This window comes from Taudactylus pleione, unplaced genomic scaffold (genome assembly GCF_031769625.1).
Source record: "Taudactylus pleione unplaced genomic scaffold, aTauple2 ptg000082l, whole genome shotgun sequence".
Taxonomy (NCBI): domain Eukaryota; kingdom Metazoa; phylum Chordata; class Amphibia; order Anura; family Myobatrachidae; genus Taudactylus; species Taudactylus pleione.
In genome coordinates, this window is record NW_028284484.1 from 9,181,010 (window position 1) to 9,199,338 (window position 18,329).

The 18,329-nt window shown below is 43.4% G+C and overlaps 1 protein-coding gene across 6 annotated transcripts in view; it reads left to right on the forward strand.

Moving 5' to 3' along the window:
• The window catches only part of CFAP74 (cilia and flagella associated protein 74), a 279,555-nt gene that overhangs the window by 237,907 nt on the left and 23,319 nt on the right, over window positions 1–18,329 (forward strand). For all 6 annotated transcript variants that reach the window (XM_088468211.1, XM_088468207.1, XM_088468206.1 and 3 more), the window contains 5 exons: window positions 1,689–1,823; window positions 7,116–7,225; window positions 14,276–14,331; window positions 15,161–15,280; window positions 17,616–17,771. In XM_088468211.1, the coding sequence (XP_088324337.1) occupies window positions 1,689–1,823; window positions 7,116–7,225; window positions 14,276–14,331; window positions 15,161–15,280; window positions 17,616–17,771 (577 nt within the window). The remainder of the gene's footprint in view (window positions 1–1,688; window positions 1,824–7,115; window positions 7,226–14,275; window positions 14,332–15,160; window positions 15,281–17,615; window positions 17,772–18,329) is intronic.

Below are 18,329 nucleotides of genomic sequence, written 5' to 3' on the forward strand. Positions count from 1 at the left end.
TTGGGACCTGCTGTCTCAGGGGCCCTGCCTTTACCCAGATCTGGGTCGACTGTCTTTGACGGCGTGGCTCTTGAGACAGCCGTCTTAAGGTCCTGGGGGTTTTCAAGCTCTGTCATCAGTACCATGCTGAGGGCGCGTAAACCTGCCTCAGCTCGGATTTACCACAGGGTGTGGCACACTTATTTTCAGTGGTGTGAGTCCAGAAACTTTGATCCTCAGGTGTTCAGGGTTTCTAGGATTTTGGCATTTCTTCAGTCAGGTCTTGACCTAGGCTTACGTCTGGCCTCCCTGAAGGTTCATGTGTCGGCTCTGTCTGTGTGGTTCCAACATAGGATCGCTACACTGCCGGATGTTCACACCTTTTTCCAGGGTGTTCTTAGAATCCAGCCTCCCTTTGTGCCTCCAGTGGCTCCGTGGGACTCTTGAGTCGGTTGACCTCAAGTGGTTAACACCTAAGACTGTTTTTCTCCTGGCAATTGCTTCAGCCAGGAGGGTATCTGAGTTGGGGGTGCTTTCCTGTAGTCCCCCCTTCTTAATTTTTCACAAGGATAGAGCGGTGCTTTGCACTCGTCCTGAGTTTTTGCCTAAAGTAGTCTCTAAGTTCCACATCAATCAGGAACTTGTGGTGCCTGCTTTTCAGTCACCTGATCTTACAGCTGGTGAGGCTTCGTTGGACGTTGTCCGTGCTCTCAGAATTTATGTGGACCGGACTACTTCTGTAAGAAGGTCCGATTCTTTGTTTGTCCTCTTTGGTTTTCATAAGAGGGGTTGGCCTGCCAACAAACAAACTGTTGCCCGTTGGCTTTGTTCTGTTATTCGTGAGGCTTATGTACAGGAAGGTTTACCTGTTCCAGCCTCTGTTAAGGCTCATTCCATTCGGTCTGTGGGTCCTTCTTGGGCTGCTAGACGTGGTGCCTCCGCGGTTCAGCTGGGCAGCCACTTGGGCTTCCGTTCAGACGTTTTTGAGGTTTTATGCATTTGACACCTTTGCCTCTCAGAATGCATCCTTTGGGCACAGGATTCTCCTTTCTGCACAGGAGCGTCCCCGCCCTTAGTTGAACTGCTTTGGGACATCCCCAAGGTCAACCCTAAGGACCCTGAAGTAGAAAACAAGAGATATGGTAAGAACTTACCTTTGTTATCTCTGTTTCTACGAAGTCCATAGGGTCCACAGGGCGCCCGCCCTGACGCACCTGGCTTCAAATGGGCTGTGTTGCTGGTCACCGGTTTTCCATCTCCCATTTCTGTGAGTATGGTTTTCTTGTGTGTTCCAGTCTTCCTTCTCTCTGTTTAGTCTCCTCCTCCGGCCTGGGCTGCTTACCAACTGAGGTGCCTGTGGCTCGGGGGCGGGTTATAGAGGAGGATGGACCCAAGAGCATCCTGGGAGCAGCTAAAGCTTTAACTGCGTGGTGCCCGTGGATCCAGATCCAGCTATACCCCAAGGTCAACCCTGTGGACCCTATGGACTTCGTAGAAACAGAGATAACAAAGGTAAGTTCTTGCCATATCTCTTGTTATATCTAATTTATCCAAATATGAATGTAAGTATTTTAGAATAATTTTAAATTAGCGTCATAGACAATTAAATTAATATAAATTCATAGTCATATATCAGAATTCTTTGTTATAACTTCAGTAATAATGTCTATTTTCTAAGCTCAGAGCATCTTGTTTCTAATTAACTGCAGCTCTGACATATATGCAGCCGCCAGACTCTCAATCTACCGAAGATTTACAGGCAAGTTTGAGAAATACATAATTCCGTGCTTCATAGCCAGCTGCGACGTCAGCAAACGGAAAGATGGCGAGAGTCTACCCTTCAGGTACTTACATGCATGAACATAAAGTATGTTAGTTTTTATCCACAATTTTATCATTTTCATTAGTATTAATTGTTAATGTTAGGTGACTTATAAATAATAATACACTCATATTACTGTATTCCTCATATTCATGCCTCCCAACATTTGGAGGTGGGGAACGGGACTTTGTGCACTCAAAAAGGGATCATGCACCCGCCTGAGGATGTGGACACGTGACATGGGGCATTGGCACGTATCACACTCCTGTTTTTCACCCTTTCTGAGTTGCTAGGCTGCACCCAGTCCCTCTGTCTACTATTTTGATGCAGCACCGCTGCACTAATATACATGACCTCCCAAACATTTCCTCACTGTGGTACACTATGGCCCTCTGGATGGACGATGGGACAGTGGCTTAAAAGCCGGACTGACCCACCAAAATTGGTGCTTTCAGGGCGGCTGCTTATATTTGAAGATATTGAAGTGAGATTATAAATTGTATGTCTAAATTCTTCCAAAGAAAAATATGCAAACAGCTTAACAGCATCAATTATGCAATTTAAATGTACTCATGTCTATGTTTTTGTACTACCGACTCCTGGACTGAACAGCAGCATCCTGCAAGCTCTCCTTGGGGTCTAGCCTTTATCCTCAGCTGGACTCCTCCTAATGTCCTCACCAATGCCCTCCTCCACTGCCAACACTCAGTTTCCTCCTCCACTGCCGTATCCGATCCTATAAGTTAGTTCTCCACAGCCCATAGCTCCTGGGACCTGCTTCTATGACCTGCTCCACCTCTACCTGGACCCTGACTCACTCATCTGGCTTGCCCTAGCCCTTGTCCTGCAAGACCCTAAACTTTCTCTTTCTGATATCTGTCAGTCACTAATCATCTGGATCATACTCCTTTTTCTACTGCCTGACCTAGGGATGTTCTTCGACCATTGATGGTTAGCAGCCATTGATGGTTTGCCACCGATGGTAAGGATCCAATGGCTCTTCACCATTAATAGTAAACTGATGTGCAGTGATTTTTGTTTTTATTTACAGCATAGGGGCAACAATGCATAGCTCTAATGCATTGCTCAGCCCCACCCCCTCTAACCTGACATGCCCCTTTTTCAGATTGGCCCACCACTGAATCTCACAAGTAGGAACGTTCATCGATTGTGTAAACCACAATGTTTTCCCATAGATGGATTCACTCCACTGATGTAAATCACTGATGGCACTATCAATGGTGCACCATTCGAAAGACATCCCTAACCTGACCCATTCACTGATGCCGCTCAAATCCTAAATCCTACCTTCACTTACAATGACCAACTTTGTCTCTAGGCCCTGCAACTCTTGGACAATTTCTTTACTTATTTTACCATTTTTTGCTCATTTATTTTTATCATCATTTTATTTAGCTGTATACTTTAAGTTGTATTACTCTGCGCTGTAATGCCTCAAGTTTTTTGCATTGTTTTTCCACTGTTATTTAAATTTTACTTTTCTGTCTCCTGCCATGCCACCCGTTCCTACTCCATCCACCCATACATTCAATTAACATTCTGCTCCCCCGTCTTCCTCCCCACACTCTCTGCCCCGCTCACTCATTCTGAACCACTGCCGCTTCCCAGTCGTTTCACCCTTTTGTCATTACCCTCTCTCTGATTACACTTAATACAGTATTTACTACTATATCAGCCATTCGCTTATATCTTCCCACACCCTATTCCTCTCTCTCCCTCTATTCCTGCTACACCGTCCTCCTCACTTGCTCCCCCACATATCTCCTTCTCCCGTCTGGCTCCCCTCTCTGCTCTGCCCATGTCTCCTGTCCTATATCAACTGTATCCCCCTCTCACTCACCCTATTATACCCCTGGACTATCTTACTGCACCATCAGCCCTGCCAACCTCATACCCATCCCCTTGTCATTCCTATGTCCTCTGATCAGTTTGTAAAACTCTGGCCTTCATCCATGACCATTTACTCTCTGACTCCCCCTGCCTCCTTGCTAATTCTGAAACATCTATCTCCTCATCTGACACCACATCCTCCGGCACTCTCTCATTTGGGGCTTTTATCTCTTCCACACCCTTCAGCCTGGCGACTCTCAAGGTGGTGGAGTAGGACTACTTCTCTCCCCCTGCTGCATCTTTCATGTCCTACCCGCTGAACCCTCCTTCTCCTTTTCCTCCTTCGAGGTCTACTCCATCCACCTCTTCCACACTTTTCATTTTCATTTTCAGGTCACAGTCATCTACTGTGCCCCCTGGTACCTCATCCCACTCCCAAGTTAACTTTACTGACTCCCTTCTGCACATTCTCTCCTGCAAACCTTCTCCATCTTTTATCTTGGGTGACTTCAATATCCCATTTGATAATTCCGCTGATGCTGCAGCCTCCAAGTTGCTCTCCCCCACCTCCTCCCTTGACCTTACCCAATGGACATACTCCCCCTACAACTCTAGCGGACCTGGGCCCTCATTCAGAGCCGTACGCTCTGAGCAGAGCGCACGCTCTGAATGAGGGCCGCCCTCCATATTTATGGAGCGTCCTCCTGGACGCTCGTATAGCTGTGGGTCACCACCCACAGCCTATACGAGCGTGCAGTTTGTTGGCCGCGATGGTCTTGACCATCGCGACCATCGCCACTGCGAGCCGGAGCCTGCAGTTGAGATTTTCAACCACAAGGCCCGGAGTGATTTTGGCTCTATCAGAGCCAAAATCACTCCCACTGACATCACTAGTGATGTCAGTGGGCCGGCTTCTGACGGTAGGCGTTCCCTTGGGAACGCCTCCGTCAGGGAGGTACGCCCCCGGCACGCCCACCAAAGGGGGCGTGCTGTCAATCAACATCGACAGCACGCCCCCTTTGATCAGACACAACGAGCGAAGGAAAGTCCTTCGCTCGTCGCGTCTGGCGCATGCGCACGATGGAGCTCCCGCCGTCGTGCGCATGCGCAATACACAACATCGACTCACTTGCGAGCGGACTGCCGCTTGCGAGTGGGTCTGAATCAGGCCCCTAGTCTTCTCCTACTGTACCTTTGTAATGCCTCTGATTTCACTGATTTCCTCCTCCCTCTCTGACCACCACCTTCTTCTCACCTTTGGCTTTTCTCTCCTCTATTCATCTCCCCTCCCAAGGATACACTCGCCAAGAGCAACCTTGCTGCTCTTGACCCTACCCGCTTCTGCTCCTCTCTTGACACCCTCTCTCTCCTCTTCACCCTCTCCTGCCTTTAATACTATCTATACACTGATGGCACCTAAATCTACCTCTCCTCTCCTGACTTCTCTCCCTCCATCATCTCTAATGTCTACAGCTGCATGTCTACCATCTCCTTTGAATGTCTCATCACTTCATGAAACTTAAAATGCCCAAGACTGAACTCATTGTTTTCCCCCATCAAAAGCACTTCCATCTCTCCCCACCTCTCTTTCTGTTGATAATATCACCCTCTCTTCTGTCATCCAAGTCCGCTGCCTTGGTCTCATCCTGGACTCTGTGCTCTCATTCACTCCTCACATGCAGGCCATCTGTCAATTTTGCTGCTTCCAGCTTTGGAACATTGCAAGAATCTGGCACTTCCTTAGCCCTCATGCCACCAAAACTCTCATACACATCATAATTTCCCACTTAGTCTACAGTAACCTCCTTCTCTCTGGTCACGCTCTGGGCCTGATTCAGACCCGGTCGCAAGCGCTGAACGCTCGCAACCGGGTCGATGTTTGCCCACCGGGCATGCGCACGACGGAGCCGGCTCCGTCGTGCGCATGCGCAAGACTCGGCTAGTGATGGGTGCTCCGTCGCTCCGGGTCTCGCACCAAAGGGGGCGAGCTGTCGATGATGATTGACAATTACAGCTGCAAGTCACTTTGGATAAGTCTCTAAGAGCTTGCCACATCTTGCCGCTGGGAGTTTTGCCCATTCCTCAAGGCAAAACTGCTCCAGCTCCTTCATGTTGGATGGTTTCCGCTTGTGAACAACAATCTTCAAGTCTGACCACAGATTCTCAATTGGATTGAGATCTGGGCTTTGACTAGGCCATTCCAACACATTTAAATGTTTTCCCTTAAACCACTCGAGTATTGCTTTAGCAGTATGTTTCGGGTCATTGTCCTGCTGGAAGGTGAACCTCTGTCCCAGTCTCAAATCACAAGCAGACTGAAACAGGTTTTGCTCAAGATTATCCCTGTATTTAGCATCATCCATCTTTCCCTCGACTCGAATCAGTTTCCCAGTCCCTGCTGCTGAAAAACAACCCCACAGCATGATGCTGCCACCACCATGTTTCACTGTGGGGATGTGTTCTTGGGGTGATGGGATGCGTTGGGTTTGCGCCAGACATAGCGTTTTCCTTGGTGGCCGAAAAGTAAAATTTTAGTCTCATCTGACCAGAGCACCTTCCTCCATACATTTGCGGAGTCGCCCACATGCCTTTTGGCAAACTCAAATCGTGTCTTATTTTTATCACTAAGTAATGGCTTTTTTTCTGGCCACTCTTCCATAAAGTCCAGCCCTATGCAGTGTACGGCTTATTGTGGTCACATGTACAGATACACCAGTCTCTGCTGTGGAACTCTGCAGTTCCTTCAGGGTTACCTTTGGTCTCTGTGCTGCCTCTCTGATTAATGCCCTCCTTGCCCGGTCTGTGAGTTTTGGTGGGCGGCCCTCTCTTGGCAAGTTTGTTGTGGTACCATGTTCTTTCCATTTGATGATGATGGCTTTGATGGTGCTTCGGGGGATCATCAAAGATTTGGATATTTTTTTATAGCCCAACCCAGAATTGTACTTCTCAACAACTTTGTCCCTGACTTGTTTGGAGAGCTCCTTGGTCTTCATGGTGTGATGCCTCTTGCTTAGTGGTGTTGCAGCCTCTGGGGCCTTTCAGAAAAGGTGTGTTAATACTGACAGATCATGTGACACTTACATTTCACACAGGTGGACTTAATTTCACTAATTATGTGACTTCTGAAGGTAATTGGTTACACCAGAACTTTTGAGGGGCTTCATAGCAAAGGGGGCTGATTACATATGCAAATGCCAATTTTCAGAATTTTATTTATAAAGATTCTTTTTTATATATATATTTTTCTCATTTCACTTCACCAAATTAGACTATTTTGTGCAGATCCATAACATAAAATTCAGATAAAAAAAAACAATAATAAATTACAGGTTGTAATGTAACAAAAATTGTAAAAAGCCAAAGGGGTGAATACTTTTGCAAGGCACTAAGTGTTTTTGTGTGGGAAATAAATTCTAGCTTTTTAAATTACTTCTTAACCCTTTTTTGCTATGTGTTTCCCCAGCCCACACAATACCCTGTACATTGAGCTACACTGCCCTGCTATAGCACCACCCTTGATCGTAACCTCTGAAAACGGACACCATCTCATCAATTTTGGAGAAGCTGCCATAGGTACTTAGTCACTTGTATGACTTTTATAGTAGTTAGTGCCTGTGCATTTACTCTTTACACTTCATTATTACATGACCAGAGTAGCTTCATTTAGCATTACAATCAACAGTTTATTGATAGTTGAAGACACCATTTTACATGTCAGTAAACTTCCCTATGCTTGTGCCTCCATCTTTATCACGTAGAAAGGTCGACGCAGGCATACCAGATAACTGAAGAGCTGTATTTGTACCATAGCTTACAATGGTTAATGGATTTTCCAATTAAGAGATACAGATGTGTCCTCATACTGTACAACTAGCCAAACATCTTTTTGCGCAACTTTTTCCCTTCAAATGCATCTTATTCGCACAGCCTTGTGAACAGGATGTACAAGCACCTTTTGCAGATTAAATGATATGCAGCATACCTATATTCTGTGTGCGACTGTGGCTGTATCTGCATGCAAAATGCTGCGTTACAGTGTCACAGCCGCTAACACAATAATGTAGCATTGTGCATGCAGATGCACCACAGAATATAGGCATGCTGTATATCATTTTAATCAGCAGAAGCTGCTGTGCGCATAAGATGCATTTGAAGGGAAAAAGTTGCAAGGAAAGGCGCTCGCGCTAACGAGGCACATGTCGCTCACACGTTATGTGTAACGCAGCTTGTAACTCACGGAGGATAGTTGTATGTGGGCACATCTGTACAAACATATGTGAATGGCTCAATTACATTTTATGCTGAGGTGTCCAGTTGTAAGCTACAGTTTATATCTGCCATTATTGGATACAATTTCCAATAATTCAGACTTATTATTGTCTTAAAAAGGCACTTTATACAGTTTACATGAAAAACAGTAACTGTTAATGTAACTTGGTTTATCATAGTAATTAGTACTACTCTCCTGTACAGGATATCAATATTTCCTTAATGTTATCTTCTATGAAACTTTGCCTTATGTAGTTCTAGAATAATTTCCTGATTCATATTGACAGAAATTTGCTTATAGCATTCTATAATATCTCCCAAGTGCTATCGTTTTTCAGTATTTCTCTCCCCGCTCTTTCTGTTGTCTGATCTCAGTATTGCTGTGTCTGCCATCACTGGCATGTTGATAGTATTTCATTGTTCTGTGCTTGGCTTAATGTAAAATGTAATATAAAAGTGAATATTACATGGGCACACATTCTTATTTTATTTTCATATATAGCACAAGTCCATGGATCTGTCAGTTATAATAGAGGCAAAATAAATATAATGTGGGAAGAGTTTAATGAAGCCACTGTCCTACAAGTTCTTTGATTTTCTCTTCAGATTCATATCAGCATACTTCCCAAGATTTACTGTTGGGTAGGGACGGGAATCAAATAACGAAACGTCGCAACCATCAATGTTTTGGTTTTGATTGTCAATGTATTAACCATTAATGGTGAGTTTGCAATGTTTGCTCATCATCGATGCTTTTGGTCCGATGCTCTGACTGTCAGCTGATTGGTTCGACCCCACCTGCCCTTTCTTGTCAAGTTAAGATTTAAGCGATCCCATACCTATATGTGATAACCCCATACTGGTAATGTTTTGGAGCTGCATTTACATTAGGCGAGACCCTGCACACTGTACTGCTATAGAGCTGTATAAATATTTACATACTGTACGTACCAATGCTTTTCATCAATCGATTTTGCCCAATAATTCAATGCCATCAATGTTGATTTTCCATTGTTAAAAACATTGCTAACATCAATGTTGGATTTCAGTGCACCATCCCTACTGTTGGTGAATAGGGACAAGTGTGTGCAGCGCGATTTTTCGTGCAGAAAATGATGGTGTCAACACTACATCAAATAAGTGTGGTCACGAATCACAGGGACCATCTTCATCCTATTCCACTCCCCCAAAAACACAATTTGCATGCCGTACACTCCATGGCTGGTGCACAATATCTAATCAACTACTAGGCTGATTAGGCTGCAGCCTGGGACGCCAGGACTTATGTGTGTGCCATGCGTTTGGAAAATAAAGTGAAGACCTACAATAATTCATTCCATGTTGGTGACGGCCACAACTTATTCAAAGTAGCTTGTTGGTTTTATATATATATATATATATTAGGGATGTGCAGGCTCGGTTCTACTCGGTTCCGTTCGGTTCTTTTTACCGGATCTTATTGGGTTTCAGCTGTCACGAGTTTTGGATAGCCAATAAGATTCGGTAAAAAGAACCGAACGGAACCGAGTAGAACCGAGCCTGCACATCCCTAATATATATATATATAGCCATCCCGAGCCAGTGTTGGGGGAATCTCTAAAAGTGACTACCAGATGGCTGTGGCGATGTGACCATGTAACTTGCTGCTAAAACCTTTACTCTATGCACATTGTGCTTCAGCGCCATCTGGGTAAACTGAAGAGCTACATGTGATCATCTTTTGTATAACCTCTGTTATCTGCATAAGCACAGTATAAATGGTGATTCACACATGTACAAATAGAAAAAATGGTAGCTCTTAATAACAAAGGTCACAACAAATAATCAGATGTAAAATCAATAGCTGCTAGTGTTTAATATGCACAAATATAGTAAAATAATGACCATCATCAGACGACCGTTTCGCTGATCGCTTCTTCAGTGTTCTCACGAAGCGATCAGCGAAACGGCCGTCTGCAGTGCCACAGGGACCCACTGTGCACGAGTGGGTCTCACATGGAGAGCGGCAACATAGCACCATTAAACTGAGTGGAGCCAGGACATCGCTGTCATACCCAGGCATTTAAGGCTTTATACACCTAATTGATACATAAACAGGTGCACTTTTTCTTTACTTTCTCTCAGTGGACTCAGTGTTTTCCAAATAGGTTGTGGTGGGAGAGATCTCTGCAATGTCTGTGGACATCAGAGCCCCCCCACCACCTTACCACCTTAGGATATGCTCAGTTCCACGTTACTATACTATATTCTAGTGTCACCACCAACACTGCACCGCTCACTCTCCACTAAATGTTATTAAACATATGGGGAAGCAGCAGCTTGGAATGCTGTGATTAGGTGTACCATTATTTCTTGTTAAATTGCTTTATATCATAGCGTCTATAATCTTTCCCATACATTCGGGGTACTCTCATTGCACTACATACACTGGAGGTCCTTGCTCTGAATCAACAAGGTCCACCATGTACTAAATACAATAGCAGATGCTCTTTCATTTTTCCACGTCCCGGAGCATACTATGGGGCACGCTCACACCCCAGTGGCAAACGCAGGATTTTGAAAGGGGGGTTTCCAAACTGATCGAGAGATTATATTTATATATATATATATTTTATGGACAGTTCAGCATTGCACACACAATGACACAGACACAAACATACACTGACAAAGATCACACACTGACACACACAAACTGACAAAGACTACACATCGCACACACACCCAATGCAACGCTCACCTAAAAAACACGAATGCAGAGCCAAAATACAAGTAGTTAAGTACAAACAGCAGCATTTAATAAATATTAACCCCCCCCCATCCCCCCCCCCCCGCAAATACATGCAGCATTTGATCTGGTATTAATTCATAAATATTTTCCCACCCACCAGCAAATACATGCAGCAGTAGATCTGGCATCATGTCGTAAATATTATCTTCCCCCTCCCCTGGCATATACATACAGCAGTCATAAGATACTCTTCCTTACCTTCCCTCCCCTTACCACCCCCCCCACCCCCCGTCGGCATGTACATATAGCAGACGGTCTAGCAAATATCATCCCCCCTGTACCCCCACCTACGTCATGCGGCTCCGGGACTCTCTGCGCTGGCACTAGTTGATATGTTCCGGCGGCAGGCGCTCTCTCACATTGCCGGTCAAAGTGTCCCTATAGGAACGGACTGGGAGGGGCTTGCGCGTTGCAGCTCCCCCTGCAGCCAGCCCAGGCAGTGTCTCCTTACAAAAAAAAAAAGTAAGTGTTCAGCTGCTCGCCGGGCCGTCAGCGATGGAGCAACGGGCAGGGGGGGTTTCTAGGTACTCGGAAACCCCCCCTGCGTGCCCGGGTGCTCCCTGTATTAAATACCTAGCACATAGGCAGCAGCGGCTGCACCGGAGTATGCCAGAGAGGGATCTGTGTTTTCCTATCTTCTATTTCTCTTACACTAATCCTATATCAATTATATGAGTTTCTGTTATAATCATTTACTGCTTGCTAACTATAATTATAATGCATATCCTTGATTTATGTTGATAACACACCATTGTGGTTTTTGAGCAATGCTGGCTCTATTGTATAAAGTCCCTATATAACGATACTCACCAGATCACAACAGAGATTACTTTGCAGATCAATTAGGTCTAACGATCTGTTATTCCCCATTGCATTGAATTTGCATGATCTGTGTGGGCCTATTTACATGTGCTCCCTGGGCAAATCTGTGAAATGATGTATGGTTTAGATTCTTATTGGAAAACCGTCCATTGTGGTTTGATTTAATGCATGATTTACTGTACAATACTTTTAAACAAGATAAAGTTATATTCCTGTTCAGTAATGTATGACACTCAGCACAGATTTCTGTCTCATGTACTGTGACTATGCTGGCCGCTATGTAACAGAAGTATCTGTACTTCTAATATTATGATATATTGCCAATAATACTTTGTTGCTTCTCATTATAGCAAATCAAGAGCATTATTTTGCTAAAACACATTGTTGTTGCTTCTCACTAAGCACAAAACGGTGCTTAATTTATATATTGTATTCCTGTATGTCTACATGGTGGTAGAAATATCCATATATCTTAACAAGTTAATTACAAGTTAAGTTTTAATAAGATAATATATACAACGAGTGCCACCAAACAAAGAGAGTCCTTTTCTTCCCCTGTTTTTTGTCATATGTTATACACTCAGGGGTGCACCCCCACGAATGTGATTCCTGGTGAGACAAAGGGCCTCATTCAGAGGCGGTCGGAGGATGCAAGCGGCCGCTCAGAAACTGGGCGGCCGCTTGCATCCTGACCGCCCGCCTCTGCTCCCTCGTGCGCATGCGCACTTGACAAACATCGAGGCGGCCGTGCAGTTGTAGACCGTACGGCCGCCTCTGAATGAAGGCCAATGTCTCAGTAGAATTTACTTTAATTAGGGGGCTACATACTGAATTATTGATATAATTATTGTGTTATTCGTTTTGACTTACCTGTGCTTAGATTTTTCTCCCCAGTTGCCCCTTTCCCCCTTGTGATTACAACATTGAAAGTGTCAGCATGTATTACAGCACAATGATACATTTTTCAGTTTAATCATTATACTATGTAATATCTGTAATGGATAACAGATCATATTTATTCTTTGCTATAAAGCCTTATGATTATGGTATATGGAGTCAGTGGTGTCTACATGCCAGGAAACTGCTTAATCAGAAGTCCATTTATAGGTATGCTGTCATTATAGGTATTTATTGCATTGTCTGAGTAATATGTTGTTATTTTTTTGACATTTTATAACAACCAAATTGCAAAGGTTTTATTTTAATGGAACTGTTAGATTTTACAAATTCTTCTTAGTTGCCCTTTAAGTATTATTCCCATTTTTTCTTTCCTAACTTTAAGATTATGATCCAGCACGACTGCGACTTTATGCTAATGCCACAGCGATGGAAGTTGTAGAAAGACGTCCACCAGCTACAGCTCTAATCCGCAATTTGGCCAGAAAAGTCACACCATCGTACATTAGAGCAGCCCTACGGTTGTTCAAAATGTGCGTAGGAAAATGGCCGCCAGTGCAAGTGAAAAAAAATGCAGTCACTGGCTGCGACACACTCACGACTTACTAGACTGGCCCCCAAATGCAGCATGGCCTCCAAATGCACCCCGCCGCGCAACAAATCGGCTGGGTACACATCGTTAAGTGTGTACCTAGCATTAGATGTTAATCTCACATATAGGCAAATATCAGTCATTTTATAATTTTTTTTACAGGAACTAAGGGCCTGATTCACTACTGATCACTATTGCGATCATGGCTGCGATTAGGCATGCAGGTCTGCTGCAAAAATATGCTAATGACTGCAGTCGCACAGCCAGCATAGAGACGCCCACTACCGCTATCTCACATCCGTAATACCCTGCAGTCCTGCGTATACATCAGGACCATCGAGTAACATCGGCCCCTCATGCACAATTACAACCGGTGTGACCTTACTCAGAAATTGCTCACCTCGTCGCAAGCAGTGAGTACAAAAGCTGCATATGCCGTCACATTGATTCATTTATGCACGCCAAGGAAACGGCGTTCAAACAGACAAGCACGCCTGCCTATCTCTGACCACACCCCCATCACCACCCCCAAACTCTGACGTTCCATCCCTCTATCTGTGATGGCTTTCTTTCAGCGTGTGTGATCGCAGATTGCAATGCTAACTCACGCACTGCGACGCATGCGCAGTGTGCGCCATCGGCCGATCTGCGTATGCTGTTGCAGTTGCGATGCGTAATGAATCAGCCCAAAGTACTTTTAGATCTACAAACGTGATAATGGTCCAATTCGTCATTATCACCTGTAATACAGAGGAATTGGCCCATTACAGCTCAGATGTGTGAAGTAAATTGGAAAAAATTATTAGTGGGGATACAGGATACTGATGAAAGATATATTTTGATATTTAAACATGCCCATCCCAAACCCCACAGAAAATTTTAAAATTTAAATTTTAAAGCCGCAATCTGAAATATGAGCTTTATTTTGTTTTTACCTTTCTACAGGCTACAGTCATTTTCCTTCTACAAATCATATCATTATCTTCTTACCAAAACCTTTTTGGAGGGCAAAATGTATGGCTGCCTGCTACACAGACACAGATTCACATGCCATAGGAAGGCAAAGAGGGCCGACTTTACAGTACGGCAAGCTGACAGAGCTCAGAGGGGCAGCTCTGCTCATTACATCATGTGACTGTGGTTGCATGGCAGTGAAAGACTCAGCAGAATTATTAATCAGAATTGCAGCCTTTTTATTGAGCATGTTTATTTGACATTTTTTGAAATTTACTTTATATAATTGTCTTTATTGCAGGTCAACGAGTGGTAAAAACAGTAACATTACAAAACATTTCCTCTGAGCCTCTGAAAGTATCCTTGAAATCTTAAAAGTATAGATTTTCTAGATTAGCCCTTGTTATTAATACTATGAGGTAAATTTACTAAAGGTCAGATTTATGGGCATCAACGGCCAATTGTAGTTAAAAAAATGTCATTCACTATGCATCGGTTTTGACTGCCATTTGTCGTTTGCGGTTGATACTCGTCAGCTTTCAACCACCTATTCCACAGCAGATCCGATGGCAATCCACAGTCAATCTGTGACATAGTGTAAGCACTGCACAGATCACTATGATCCGTGCAAGCTTCGTTTTATTAATAGTGTAAAAAAGGGTTACATTTTTTTTTTTTTACACACTGCGTTGAGTCCCCCCCTCCTTCCCCCAATCATTAACCAGCCTCAAGCCTCTGAGTCCCGTCTGGTATTGGAAAATAGGGGGTATAAATGGCGTGGGGTTCCTATTTTCCAATAGCAAGAACTAGGCTGAACAAACTGGGGCAGCTGATGCTATAGCACAGGGGGGCAACTGAAACATTTAATAGCAACCAGCCCCAAACTTAACAGTCCAAAAATAGGGTGCTCCCTTCTCATGGACAACCAGCCTTGGACTTTTAGCTTAGGGATCTTCTCTGCATCCCCTGGGCTGAGATGTAGTTAGCAGACCGGCGGAAGGGATGCTGCCGGTCTGAATCCCAATGCTGGAAGTCCGACACGGGACTTAGGATAGGCATCGAAATACGTGAATCCGTATTTGAAAGGGCAGTAATGCTCATGATCTACAGTAATGATTGTATCTTTAGTCTGTAACTAAATTGTATGTTATCTTTATGTTATGTTCCTTAACCCATCATTTTGTAGCCTCGTTTCTCGATTATGAATCCAATCGGTCCTTTTGTGTTGCTGAATCCTGTTAGTACAGTGGAACCTGGAGCAAACTGTCATCTTCTTATCGCCTTTTCACCTGATGTACCTGAAACTGTAAGTGGTCTCGCAATAAAAGGTCTCTGGAATGTAAGCAATGTATGCAATCTGTATCATTATTGTGCATATACATACTTCAGTCTGCAAATCAATTCCCTGGAGTTATATAAAATACTTCCATAGAGCAGGATTCGACCCAAAAAGATTGTAGTCTGACTTTTATAGCTTATATAGCTACTTCCCACCAAATGAGAATAAGGAGATCACATTTATGAAGCACAATGCATGCAAATCACAAAACGCCACGGTTACCACTGTAGCGTTCGGATGTCCCTTCCCATATTACCGTCTGCTTTCATTAGATACCTCTGCACACTAGACACTCCTAGGATTCCTATAAGATGCAACACAAATCTCTTTGTTATATGGCTGCCTTTATATCATATGGATGTGAGTGCAGCTATTTCTATTAGATCTGCTTAGAGCTCAACCACAGGTGCTTCCTGCAATAAATTCTTGTGTTCCATTGAGCTCCCCATTTCCAGTTGATAACTATTTCTGGTTATGAGGGCTGCAAATAAATGTGAATCTAGAAAAAAGCATTTTTGCACATTTAGAAACAACATAATTATTACAATAAACAATAAAACCATTGATTATGCAACAGTGCTGACAGTATTTAATACATTTCTATATTGTATAATTAGAAACTCAGGAAAGTAATAGTTCAGAGGTGCACTACACGTTGAAGAAATACTATATTAAAACATACATTTTAATACAGGTTGAGTCTCCCATATCCAAAATGCTTGGAACCAAGGGTATTTTGGATATCGGAATATTCCGTATTTTAGAATATTTGTATAACATATTGAAATGTCTTAGGAATAGGGCCCAAATCTAAACACAGAATGCATTTATGTATTATATATACCTTATACACACAGCCTGAAGGTTATTTTATACAATACTTTCAATAATTTTGTGGCTCAAACAAAGTTTGTGTACATACATAAAATTCATTTATGTTTCATTTACACCTTATACACACAGCCTATAGGTCATTTTATACTTTATTTTTTTATAATTTTGTGCCTTAGACATAGTTTGTGTACATTGAACCATCAAAAATCAAAGATTTCACTATCTCAGTCATGCTAAAAATATTCCGTATTTCAGAATATTCCGTATTTCGGAATATTTGGATATGGGAGACTCAACCTGTATATCTATTCAGTGATCTGATAATTTTAATCACACTTTGGGCCTGATTCAGCAGAGGACACTAATGCGATTGCAGCTGCGATTTTGCACAGAATGCAGCTGTGAAAGTATGTCCATGGAATGGCATTTAAATGGTCAGACACGTCTGAATTAACCTAGCCACTCCCCTTTGTTACCTCCCCCAAATGCAGACCACATGAGATTAACCTTATGGATGATTCCTATTTGTGTATGTAATCGCAACACGTGCGCATTGCGACTCATACGCATGGGCAATGGAAAATAATCGCCCGATCTGCGTAAATTGCAGAATTGCATCCACTGCTGAATCAGGTCCTTTATTTTCTTCATAATGGGTTTACTCCTGTTGTCTTTTTAATAGATATATTAATAGTTATGTGGGATACAGTCAGTATTCTGGCGGCCGCGATGTCGGCGCTGATATTACCGGTGCTGGAATCTCGACTCCTATCACATTCCCGGCGCCTACATCCAGACCGCCGGGATACCGAAGGTAAGTAGCGGGATGGGGGGGAGGGATAGGGTGCAGGGTTAGGGTTAGGCACTAGGGAGAGGGTTAGGCACTAAGGGGGGAGTGTTAGGTTTAGGGTGCGGGGAGGGGGCGTTTAGGTTCAGGCACTAGGGGGAGGTTAGGGTTAGGCCCTAGGGGGGAAGGTTAGGGTAGGGAGAGGTATGCTAGCCCTTTCGGGATGCCCGGTTCAGGATCCGACTGCCAGCATTCAATACCGATTCCGATTAGCACACCTCTGAACTGCTTCCTTTGTTCCCAATAGAACCATTAAGTAGTTGGTAGCACCACTCCCTGAGCTAATATCAACCTAATATTTGAATAAAAAATAACAGACAGGAGATATAATCGGGTTAGACGTGTGAGATTGACCCCTTCTGTAAATACAATTATAAGCACTACAGCTGCCCGACTATTTTCTTGCCTTTTCTTTATCAAGATGTAAAAATCAAAGTAAAAAAATGTTGATGAGATTAATGAGTGGTGGCAAGGAAGGAATGTGAGTTCTTAAGATGTTGTGTGTGCCAAATATATTTTTAACCTTCCATTTAATTCAAATACTAATATGCTACAGTTATGGGATACATGTTTAGAAATTATTGCTATCTTTTTTATCCTTAAAATGATCTCTTCTTTTAGTTCTTTGAAAATTTTGATGTCTACACTCGGCAAGCAACTCTTATACTGGCAGTTACAGGGAGAGGCTTGACACCCTCATTGATCTGCTCCCTGGAAGGAGGAATACTAAACCTGGGATATGTTTTAGCTAAAGACAGTACCACAACTGTATTTAAGGTAAACCACTTACACCTGTTTGTCAATAAAAGGATACAACAGAGCTGGTGCAAGGTGTTTTAGTGCCCAAGGCAAAGCTTCAGCCTAAAAGCCTAAAGCCTAAAAGCCAGTGCCTCCTTCTCAGCCCATCAAACACATTTGTAAAATAAAAATTACTCATACCTGCTCCTGGCTGGCCAGCAATGCTGTAGTCCAGAAACACAGATGTCTGAAGCAGAATGTTTACTCATGGGCAGCAGTGACTGCTGCCCATGAGTAAACACAAAATTTTAAATTTTGGTTACAATTTTCGGAACAGGTTAGTTTCTCCTCTTAAATGATGGTCCCTTTAAAATGTCAGACAGACTTATCGGAAACTTGCCAATGCCTGTATCATGGAGGCTATTACATTTACTCCAATGTCACTTTATAATTTCCCCCACTTTCTCTCCTTATAGTATCCTTTACTATGTCACTTTATAATAATATCCTCCACCATGTCACTTTATAAGTTCCCACACCGTGTCACCTTCATAATATTCCCCATGTCACTGTATAATAATATTCACCACCATGATA